At 45.5% G+C, this 11,453-nt stretch overlaps 1 protein-coding gene across 1 annotated transcript; it reads right to left on the reverse strand.

Moving 5' to 3' along the window:
- Nucleotides 1–1,008: 1,008 nt before the first annotated feature.
- On the reverse strand, nucleotides 1,009–11,434 carry HMGCL (3-hydroxy-3-methylglutaryl-CoA lyase). Its single transcript, XM_050932706.1, has 9 exons — nucleotides 11,348–11,434; nucleotides 9,906–9,989; nucleotides 8,262–8,369; nucleotides 7,458–7,553; nucleotides 6,222–6,370; nucleotides 4,910–4,973; nucleotides 4,276–4,464; nucleotides 3,333–3,458; nucleotides 1,009–2,661 (listed from the first exon to the last, which is right to left on the reverse strand). Exons 1-9 carry the CDS (start codon nucleotides 11,432–11,434, stop codon nucleotides 2,560–2,562), a joined length of 1,005 nt encoding a protein of 334 aa, XP_050788663.1. The 3' UTR covers nucleotides 1,009–2,559.
- Nucleotides 11,435–11,453: the final 19 nt, after the last annotated feature.

An 11,453-nucleotide genomic window follows, 5' to 3' on the forward strand; every position in this document is an offset into this window, starting at 1 on the left:
CTTAGCTCGGGGCGGGGAAGGCAGCTAGATTGGCTCAAACCATCGGTGCCTGTGGAGGGCGAGAAAGGATTTAGACTAACCCACCCTGGTTATGGGAGAGGGGGGGGGACATTGGATGAAACCATTCCTTTCTCCGAAGGGGGTGGAAGCCTGCAGTACTGCACTCAGAACTGCCCCCAGGACTTGGCCTTAGGATTTCTGCAGCCTCCCCTTTGCAATGGGGTGGCAGCTGCATCCTTTGTAGCCCCAGGCTGCAGCACAAGCAGGCAGGGCCATGTGCAGTATTGCAGCCTGGGGAGCTGGGCCCTGCATGCTAAGTAGGGTTGCCAGTTCTGGTTGGAGTGTTCCTGGGGATTTCATCCCATGACTATCTGTAATTAAAGATCATTTAATTCCTGGAGACTCCAGGACAATCCTGGAGGGCTGGCAGCTCAAAATCTAAGGCACTAGTCACAGGAGAGCAAGTCAAAGAGCAACCTCACCCACTCCAGTGTGCCCCACCCCATCTCTAAACCACAAATCAGCCTGGCAAAGAGCCCCAGCTAGTTTTGTGTCTAATCCCTCAGCTGGTTCACAAGAGATTTTGTATTTCCACAGAGCTGCTGAGAGGTTTAAAAGAGGGATTTTATTCCCACACTCCAGCCTTGGAGTTTGCTGAATTCCAACATTAACTCTATTGCTAGAGCAAGAGTAACTACTGCTGTGACTGCCAGCTGCTGCCATCTAGCGGCATTCACTGCCAAGGGGTTGATGCTGAACTACAGTGACTGCCAAACAGCACTGTTATGAAAACAGTCCCATCCCTAGGAGTTAAAGCCAAGTGGCAACCCAAAAATGCTCCATTCCTGTGTCTCATGGACAGATACAGAAAGCTGTTAAAACAGAACCCCACTACAGGACAGGAGCACCAATGTCACTATTATCAATGCTGTAACAGTTTAATGCATTTTTTAAACTTACCTGGTGTTATTGGCACATCAGCTGGACACTAACAGGCACTGAACATGGTCATTTTTAAATATAAATTTATTGATGTTACATAAACATATTTATGATTCCCGTGTTTTGCAAAAAGGTGCTGTAAAGATCATCCCAGTGGAAAGTACGTAATAGTGAGCAGAGGTTAGCCATGAAACAGACGCCCACCTGCCATCAATACAAGCTTCGTGTATTAGTAATTGGCTCAGGCTATTTTTAATAATCCATATTTTTATGAAAAAAATAATAATTTGTTCAGTGATAAGAGTTCTGTAGAAACTGAATGGCTGACAATTCCAGCTGACACGAGAAATTCAAGTGAAGTACAGAAATTACATTAGTTCTGTTTAATTTCTTCTTGCCCTGTTGGTCTAGATCAGCAGTTCTCAAACTGAGGTTGCCGGGGCTGGCTAAGACTTGCAGGGGCTCGGGGTCAAAGCCAAACCCCACCATCCGGGTCCAAAGCTGAAGCCCTGTGCGGTGGGGTTCAGGTTATAGGCTCCCTGCCTGGGGCTGAAGCCTTTAGGCTTTGGCCCCCCAACCTAGGGTGGTGGGGCTCAGCCATCTGAGGCAGTGGGGCTCAGGCAGGCTCAGGCTTCGGTCCCCCATTCTGGGGTCATGTAGTAATTTTTGTTGACAGAAGGGTGTCACGGTGCAATGAAGTTTGAGAACCCCGGTCCAGATTCTCTCTGCAGTGCAGTAACCATAAGGCACTTCATCCACACTCTCCCGTTAGCAGGCTGCTCACTCAGTAGTTATCTTGATATGATTTCCTGCCACACATTTAGTACTAAGTTGTTCTCCCCCTCGGTTTAATTACACCGGATTTCTGCTACTCTAATATTTCAGATGATAAAATCTGCATCTTTCCCTAACACAACTGACAATTAACTGAAAAGCATCTTACGACCCATACCATCCTCCACTACTAAATACTAAGAGCTAAGATCCAAAGCTAGATCTGCACCCTTGATATTCACTCTGATTTACAGAATAAAGGTGCTTCCTTGCGTTTTCAATCGTAACTTTTGCTTGTGATGCGAGGAGAGGATTGCTCCATGTGTTCGGAGAAGCTAGCACATGTCTGACCCAAGGAAAGTGCTCTAACTGGGTGCACTGTAGTGTTACTCCTATGATGACAATCCCCTGGAGGTGGTAATTAACCTCAGTGGATGCTCTTCTGAGCTCCAGGTTAACCTCAGACCAAAAAAAAATTACCCTCATCAAGAAAGCTCAAAGAAATTTCCAAGGTGCCTACCGCATTCTGTTCTCTGCATAGAAGCAACGGTGTCCCTCTTACTCTTCCCTCAGATACAGGTTTGTCCATTTCATGACAGTGCTGTCAGAGGCCAGCTCCCCTTTCTTTAAAGATGTGTAACATGTTCATCGAGGTCTGCTATAGCATTCTTGTTTATTTCATTTCTTTGCAGATTCTACTATATATAGTCTCCCGTGCACCAAGTCCAAAGCCCAAAAGGGAATATTTAAGAACAACCCAGACAGCAAATGTAAACTTGGCAAGACTCCAGATCCTCGCTGCGGCTTTCTTCACTGACTTGTCGGAGGAGAAACTGATCCGTGTCACAGTCTGCTGGAAGCCTGAACCACTTTTGAACTGGTTCTTCTGTTCAGTGCTTTGCAGATAAACACACCTGCCTCCATCAGCTTCTGTGGATCCACTCCCTTTACGAGAGAGAAATACAAGAGTTTGTACATGCGCCTGCTGGGTGGGCTGCACAACTACGCCACCATGTTCCAGACTGGTGGGCACTTTCGGAAAATGGTCTGCTGTTTTGGTAAGACTCTTGGCAACTGCTCACTAGTGCAACTCTGACAGCGGCATTTAAAGTCCTGCATTCCTTAGTGTGCACTCAGGGAAAAGGGGGGAGGGAGAAGCTCAAGATCAAAGGCACCATAAAGGAGCGAGGCTAAATCCAGAGGAAGTGGGGCAGGGGAAGGGACACAATGATCTTTGAAGTTGGAACAAGGATCAGACGTGCCCATATTCTCTCCCCTGTGCACTCGTAGAAAGGTGGCATGTAGGAAGTTCGTTCCCTATTACCGCTCAGCGTGGGCTGGGTTTTCTGGCTGTTTGCTTTAACGCCTCCAAGTCCAGGCTCCCTGCTTCCAACTCACTCCCTTATCCTTGCTGTGACAGACAAGGGCCCTTTCAGCCAGACAGACCCTCGCTGTATTTGTGTGGCAGCCACACGAGTACGGGGAAGCTACGTCTGCCAGTCAGGGTGTCTATAGGTTAAGTTTCAAAGCCACGTATCGAGCCCTGATGGAAGCCCCATTAGAGAGAGTAGCATGAGCGCACAGTGCCACGACAGCTGTGAGCCCGCTGTACTTACGGTATGAATCCCCAGGCCATGGAGCATGTACACCAAGTCTTCTGTAGCTACATTTCCTGATGCTCCTCGTGCGTACGGGCAGCCTCCGAGACCAGCAACTGAGGAATCGACCACACTCACACCCATCTGAATACAAAACAGGCAGCTGTAAAACAGTCTGCAGCTCTGGCCCCATTGTACTGTAAATCAGAGCAACAACACTGCCCACGTATGGGCCACAGGTACAAGCTTCCTCTGGCCCGGGGAAGAGTTTTAATACAGAACTGAACAGGCATTCTGGACAGTGCCCCGGTTAGTCCCTCGCTCCTGGCTGGGCAGAGGTGAGCTGTGCTGCAAATGCAGCCAAATCCAGGCAACTGACAGTCCTGAGAATCGCTAGCCTGGTCTCTAATGCAGCCCAGATAGGTGAAGCACCCAGCATGCGCTTGTTTTACTCTCACATGTCACAAGATACAAGACCAGCCCGTATCAACGATGTTCCGATAGAAACATCCTGTACTAGTTTGTGCATACGCCTGATTGTCTATTAACTCATTCTCAGGGCCGTGAAGTGCTAGTAACACCTCCCTCGCCACAGCAGTTTGACAGACTGTCGTAATTTGGGAGCAAAGCACTGGCTGCAGCAAACGTACCAAAGCGCTTGTTTCAGATACTGCTCACTGCACAGACCATTGAGTCTAGTTACTGCAGCCCATAGGGAACCCAGCATAATCCATTACTCGGATCCCACTGGGTGAAGAACCCCAAGTGCTGATGTACCTGACCCAAACCAAGGCACAACTACGGGACTTGGGACAGTTTTCACTCACACCCACCATGATTTTCTTGGTTTGCATATATACCTACACACGCACACACGGGAAAGGGGAGGGTGAGAGACCCTCAGCACATGAGGGGAGACAAAACCCACAGATATTGTTCACTGAAGTAAAGGAACGCTTACCTGAAGTGCTACTAAGGTGTTGGCGAGAGCCTGCCCATAGGTATCATGGCAGTGAACAGCAAGGGCCCTAACAGGTACCTCTTTCATGACGGCAGAGAGCATTTCCTTCATGCTCCCAGGGGTCCCAACACCGATGGTGTCACCCAGGGAAATCTCGTAGCACCCCATGGAGTACATCTTCTTGGATACCTACCCCCAAAATGACACGTTTACTGAGAAAACAGAGTCGCTATTAGGACCCCAAAGCACTTCACAAATTGAGACACAAGCTACAGAGAGGGATCGTTTCACTTGCCCTGAAAATGCAGCCACCTCTGGGGTGGAACAGAACAATCATTAGACTGCACCCAGGAACACTAGATATGCACAGTTGAGGACAAGAAGTGATGAATACCACTTCCAATTAAATCTGTCTCAGCATTCACTTCCTCACTGAGTTGGCAATTGGCAAGAACACCCCTAATTCTCGGTGGGAGATGTGGTCATTAAATTTCCAGGTACATCTCCACAAGCAAACAGCAGGCTATTCTATCTCGTGCAAAAAGCAAACCTCCAAGCAGCTCAGGGCACCTGATTCTTGTCCCAAGCATACAGAGGAGCAGATAGCCTCTGGCTACATTTATGCTGTACTCACCTCTGCAACCTTAGCTGGGGCAATCTTTCCTTCATAGGGACAACCAAGAACACAAGAGACATACCTGCAGTGAAAGCCTGAGATTAGCAGGGAGAATTTGGAGGTGGTGGGGGAATAAAATAGAGGCTAAGTCAGTCACAGTACATGCAGCGTTCTAAATAATGGGAAATTTCTACTAGTTTTCCAAAAGCCAAAGGGTGGAATTCCGTGGACAAGGGCTTATGGTCTCCGTAATAATTCCCTCTGCACAAAGAAACAGGCAGCCATTACTGGGGTCAGGCACTCTGCTAACCATTGAATACTTCACACCACATTGCAGGGAGTGTGTGCGCGAAAACTAATTAATGTAATTCTGGATCCTTTGGTACAGTGGCTCTCAACCTTTTCAGACGACTGTACCCCTCTCAGGAGTCTGATTTGTCTTGTGTACCCCCATATTTCACCTCACTTAAAACCGACTTTCTTACAAAACCAGACATAAAAATACAGAAGTGTCACAGGACACTGAAAAATTACTGACTCTCTCATTTTTACCATATAATTATAAAATAAATCAATTGGAATATAAATATAGGCCTCACACTTCTGCGTATAGTATATAGAGCAGTATAAACAAGTCACTGTATGAAATTTTAGTTTGTACTGACTTTGGCAGTGCTTTTTATGTAGCCTGTTGTAAAACTAGGCAAATCTTTAGACGAGTTGATGTACCCCCGGAAGACCTCTGTGTACCCCTGGTTGAGAACCACTGTTCTGATAGATCCCAAGATTTAATTAAAACATTAAGAAAACTGAAGCTTAACAGCGATGAAATCTGCTTTCCATTGGGCAAGGAGCTCAGTTCAGGACAGGTTACTCTTAAAAGTGACCTCGGCAGGGTTTGACCATTGTAGAAGAGAGGAAGATTACTCAATGGTATCTGGTCAATGAAAGAGGATTAGGGTTCTTTTGTTTCCAAAGTCATGCAGGCAGCACCAATGCAATTTCCTGGCTTACTCTGACAACAGGAAGCAAAGTAAATAAACTCAGCATAAAAAAAGAAATTGGAGTAATCCCCCTCCTCTGCTCCTGGGAATTTAAGGTGGGTCATAAGCAGCAAATGGGACGGGCAAGAGGTCCCAATCTTCACTGTTTCTGCTGCTACAGGAATGGCTTGAAACCAGTACAGTCAAGTGGTCATCACCTCCCCAATCATATTAGCCTTGGGTACTTCTAGCCTGCCCACGCCCCACTCATCTTACTTTTCCTATATGGTTTGACATCATTAGCACAGGTTAACAAACTGGTTTTATATAGCACTGGGCTCTCTTACCCTCTGACTGGAATACTGGCCTCTCCTGCTGCATGCATCACTTCACTGAACCTCTGCAAACTCTCCTCTATGGAGCAGTTAATGTTCTTCTTAGTGAAGAGTTCAGAGGCTGCTCCAAAGATAGACACCTCTTTGGCCCCTGCTGCCACCTTCCAACAGGGAGATGAGAAAGAACAGAAGGACTCATTGCTGCTGCTAATAAAGCACTTGTGAAAGGTCTGATCCTGCAAGGTGCTGAGCATCTTCCACTCCCATTGATGTCAAATCCAACTAACAGGCCCCAGCTCCCACAAACTCAGCACCAAGCAGTTAAGCTCAGGGTTATCACTGGCTGCCTTGGACAGGTCAATATTCTTGTTATACTTGCATGATTTATTGTGGAGTTGGATTCTTGCACATCGCTGGTAGAGCCATGTAATAATACTGCCACTTCACATTTTGCCAAACAAGTATGTATCAGCAATAACCTCAATGGAATGAGAATTTGTGCGGCTGTAGCAGCCTGAACCAGTGACAGATACACGCTGAAGGAATAAAGCTATTTACTCCAGGGGTGAAGTTACAGATCATTACTGGAACAAAACCTTATTCCACTGAGGTTATTGGTTTTATAGGATTTGCAATTTTCAAAATGTATTTTTCCCTCAGGAGAATTTTTCACAAAGACATTTTATACAGAGTATGTTGAAACCCCCCCTAATTTTCTTGGTCAGCCATGCTCTGTAGACCCTTTGCAATTTCTAAAGCTGTCTGTTTTTAATCCACCAGCTTTCTCCCTTACAAACCAGATTCTCATCTCAATTCACCCCACAGCAAAAACATAAGCCTTGGTCTGCGACATCTAAGAGTGTCATGGAAATGACTGCAAAGCCATAAATGCAGCACTAAAGCTACTTCTGTTTCCGCTATATCCTGCAGAAGTTCGGTTGTGGGACAGAAGGGTTTGTTTAGACAGAACTACCACTACTGATCACCAGAAGTGGGGGTGGAGCAGGAATCAAGAACACACATTTTTGCATTATAAGTGGCCTGTTTCAAGTTCCCCACTAGGAAAGACCCTCTTTAGATAAACTACAAGAGCTGCCTGCTGCACATTGATATAAAAAGAACAGAGGAAATGTTATAATGTAAAATTTCTACATCTCTCCCTCTTGTTTGAAGTGCTCCCACCCAGATAATGACATGCATAATGCACACTAGAGAACTCAGATCCTAAACACGATACATTTCTCTTACCGCTGCTTGAAATCCTTTAAGATTAGGGGTCAGTACTGGGTAGCTGACACCAGGAAATTTCTGAATTCCCTGCAAGACTTCTGTGTGGTCAGCCATCTAACCAGCAAATGGAGAAAAACTTTAGAATATACAAAGAGGTTATTTATCCAGTGAGTTAAAAAAGCTTCTTAAAACCGTGTCTCAAATGAGAATCCGAAGGATTAGCAAAAAAATCAAGACTTAAAGAGATGGCTCTTTAAAAGCCAAACAAAATTGTACTGGAAACGTTGGGGATATTTTAAAGTGATCACTTAAGAGTCGTCCTCTCAAGGAGGGGCTCTCTTGTGCTCTTTTTCTTGTGTTTCCATTTGAGTCTGCATTTATTCTTCACTGGGGTTCAGAGAGAAGCTCCAGTCTGTCCTATTAATATTACATCAGTCATAACTGCCTTATTACCACCCTATGCTCCCTGACCCTACCTGTCATTTCTTGTCTTATATTTGATTGCAAACTCTTTGGGACAAGGACTCTTTGTTAGGTGTGAACACAGTGTTCTGCATAAGACCATAATCCCTTATACAAATAATAATACACATATTATTCGGCCTACCATAATAAAAATAATAATAAATGCTAAAAGTGATCTAACTATAAGAGAGAACAGGCCAGTGAAGCAATGCTAGGTTATTCCAGACTCAGGAAAGTTTAAGACCAGATCTAACAGTGTAAAAGATAACATTAACAGACTAATAGCTAATTTTCTGCAACCATATTGAAATCCACTTTCTGATCACACAAAATCCCCACATAATCCCAGCTACTGACCTGAGGAACCCATTTGGGAGAAACAAAGCTGGTAGCCTCTATGACCGGGAGTCCTGTTTCGGACAGCATATTAATTAAGCGGATTTTTACCTGTGTAGGGACAATATTCTACAGGGAGGAAAGAGAAACAACCCTAGATTAAAGTTACTTTACAACAAATCTTCTTAATACTGTACTACAAAAGATTATACATCGGTTGAAAAACCTCTTTCCCAGAAGAAAATAAAAGTGATAAACACAGATCTACTTTATCAAAGATCTTTAAGTAAAATGTGATGCTTTATTCTAGGAGTTTCTAAGCACAGTACTATTCAGAATTTGGAGAAGATCTTTCAACAATCCCCATCAGTTTCACTCTGCTGCTAGCCCATCCAAAGCAGAACACTTGTGCCATGGTTGTATGGAACAAACTCAGACGTAGAAGCCAATCACACAGATAATTAACGGGCCAATCCTGCAGACTGCTCTTAATTCCCCCTGAAGCAAAGGCACTGTCTGCATAGTCAAAGCAACTGAATTTAACTATGGCTGTTAACAGCGGTGGCTGAAAGGGGCTATGATAAATTTGGTCTGGCCTGTGAGGACAGGGCCTAAACCACAAGATAAGCAAATTAACAGGGCCGAGCTTTAGCCCTTGCCTAGCCGGGCTGTAATGAGTTCAGCTACAATTGATTTAACAGCCATTATTAAGTGTGGTTGTGGTGCATGCAGGGCCTCCCTTCATTTTGTGCACTACAATCGATTCTGGTTGAGCTGCTGAAAAAAAGTCTCACTTCCCCCTTAATAGGAGATATATGACAGTTATGTCATCACAGCCACAAAACGTGGCTCTTTCCCAACAAGCTAACAATGGAGTTTTTGCTATACCATACCTCTCACTCCTGCGGCCTAGCTTGTACAGACTTTACGCCTCACATACTATTCAGCACTGATAGATTTTTTTTAACAGGTAAACAAAGCAACTGACTGAAGACAGAATGTAACGCCCCTTGGCTTAGCAGCCTTGCATATGTCCTCAGTAGTTTTATTTCTGTTCTCTCTCAGGAATTTGATTGCACTAGATATTAGGCCCCAATACTGCAGAGTTGTAAGCAAAGCTTAAGTTTACATATGTGGGCAGACCCACTGAGTTCAATGCTGTTACTCAGGTGCATGAAGTCATGCATGTGCTTAACTCTTTGCAGGACCAACACAGTAGCAAACTACCCTCCTGCAGCAGACACTAAAATCCGTTTTGAATACAAGAGGGAATTCTAGTTCAACATAATTTGTAATACAAATACAAGACAAGCTCACCCGTGAGTTAATTATATCATCCTCTCAATATACACATAGGGGATATAACAGAAATTGGATTAGGCTAAATGCCTCAAGAGAATGACTCAAGAAACAAAGGCAAATGGACTCATTAACAAAACACATTTGGCAATTTATATGGCAATAAATGTATTGGAAGTTGAAGAAAAATGTAAGAGGATTTTGGGGAGGAGGAGATTGTGCGCCACCAAAATATTCTGACTGGGAGAATCAAGCATTGCAGGGAAGTGTTGAAACAGCAGACTCACAATGCTGAAACCTTAAATCAACAAGTTATTACAACACCCTCTTTGTCATAAGCTGGGCACAGAGAGCAAAGTCTCTTACTTTTTCATTTTGCAGTCCATCTCTGGGGCCAACTTCAACTATTTTCACTTGTTTGGGAAGGGAGCCAGCTGCCGCAGAGCTGATCTACACGGAAGATAGAGAGAAAAGGAAAAAAAGACCCTTTACAAAAGACATAGGTGAACAATTTTTCATGTTTTTCATAACGTTAACTATGTCAATGATTGTTTCACATACTAGGAAACATAGAAAAGGTATCAGAATACTGTTGTTCCCACGCATTCAAAAATCATGAATCAATTTCCAAAAGCATGAGTTTTTAATAAAAATAATAAATGTGGGTGTTCTTTGTTTTTGCCTTCTGAGCCTTTCAGGAGAATCTGGGTCACATATTCAGGCTTTTCTCTGCAACCACAAGACCTAAAAACTTTTTTTGTTTTGTTTTAAAGAATAGCTGAGACACTCACATATGAATCCAGTAACCAGAGCTTACCACCAAATATCATGACTCTCGTGATGAAATCAAAAGAGCTGGCAACACTTTAATCAGCCAGCATGGCCCTTTGTAGACCTACTCTTTATACAGCAGTCTCTCCTTAAAGGGGACCAGAAGAGCTCAAAGGACCAGCGCAATAAGCCCATAACTAAATACCTGCTCCCTGACCCCACTGACCAGGCAGTGAGCAGCACCACTGTGTACATTTGGAACTGTTTCAGAGTTAGGCCAGGTCCACACCTTAAACTTAGGTCAACCTAGCTACTTTGCTCAGGGCTATGAAAAAGTGAGTGCCCTGAGTGTTCTAGTTAGGCTAACGGCCGGCGTAGAGGCAGCTAGGTCAAGGGAGGGATTCTTCTGCCCACTGCCTCTCAGAGAGGTGATTAACTACCCCTGTCCGCCACTGTAGGACTACAGCAGGGGTAGGCAACCTATGGAATATGTGCAGAAGGCAGCACGCGAGCTGATTTTCAGCAGCACTCACACTGCCCGGGTCCTGGCCACCGGTCCAGGGGGGCTCTGCACTTTAACTTCATTTTAAATGAAGCTTCTTAAACATTTAAAAAAACCTGATTTACTTTACATACAACAATAGTTTAGTTACATATGACAGACTTATAGAAAGAGACCTTCTAAAAACATTCAAATGTACGACTGGGCGCGAAACCTGAAATCAGAGCGAATCAGTGAAGCCTGGGCACAGCACTTCTGAAAGGTTGCCAGCCCCTGGACTACAGCCTGGTCGTGGCCCCGCGACCTCCATAGTGCAGACAGGCCCCGAGCTCTCCACAGAAGGCGGCACAGGAGCTAGGCCGCGGCGCTGCCATTAGCTTAGTAGATAGAAGGGGCGGCAGCCCGGGGCCCCCAGTGCAGGGCTGGGGCCCAACTAGGCCCTGGGGCAGCCCGCAGCCGGGGGCAGGGCCAAGTCAGGCCGAGGACCGCAGGCAGCCCGGGCCGCCTCAAGGCGCGGGGGCGGGGAGTCACTCACCGGGCGGAGCGAAGCCGCCAACCACGGAAGCGCCCGCTTGGCCGCCACCATCTTGGGACGCTCACGTGACAGACGCCCCCTTGTCATGTGACCTCCCCCCAGCTGC

This window comes from Gopherus flavomarginatus, chromosome 22 (assembly GCF_025201925.1).
Source record: "Gopherus flavomarginatus isolate rGopFla2 chromosome 22, rGopFla2.mat.asm, whole genome shotgun sequence".
Classification (NCBI taxonomy): Eukaryota; Metazoa; Chordata; order Testudines; family Testudinidae; genus Gopherus; species Gopherus flavomarginatus.

Coding starts and splice junctions, on each gene's coding strand:
- HMGCL (XM_050932706.1), bottom strand. CDS start 11,434: ATGACAAGGGGGCGTCTGTCACGTGAGCGTCCCAAGATGGTGGCGGCC. Junction 3,459..4,275: donor ACACCTTAGTAGCACTTCAG/GTAAGCGTTCCT, acceptor TTTTGTATTCAG/ATGGGTGTGAGTGTGGTCGA. Junction 2,662..3,332: donor ATGGCCTGGGGATTCATACC/GTAAGTACAGCG, acceptor TCTCTCGTAAAG/GGAGTGGATCCACAGAAGCT.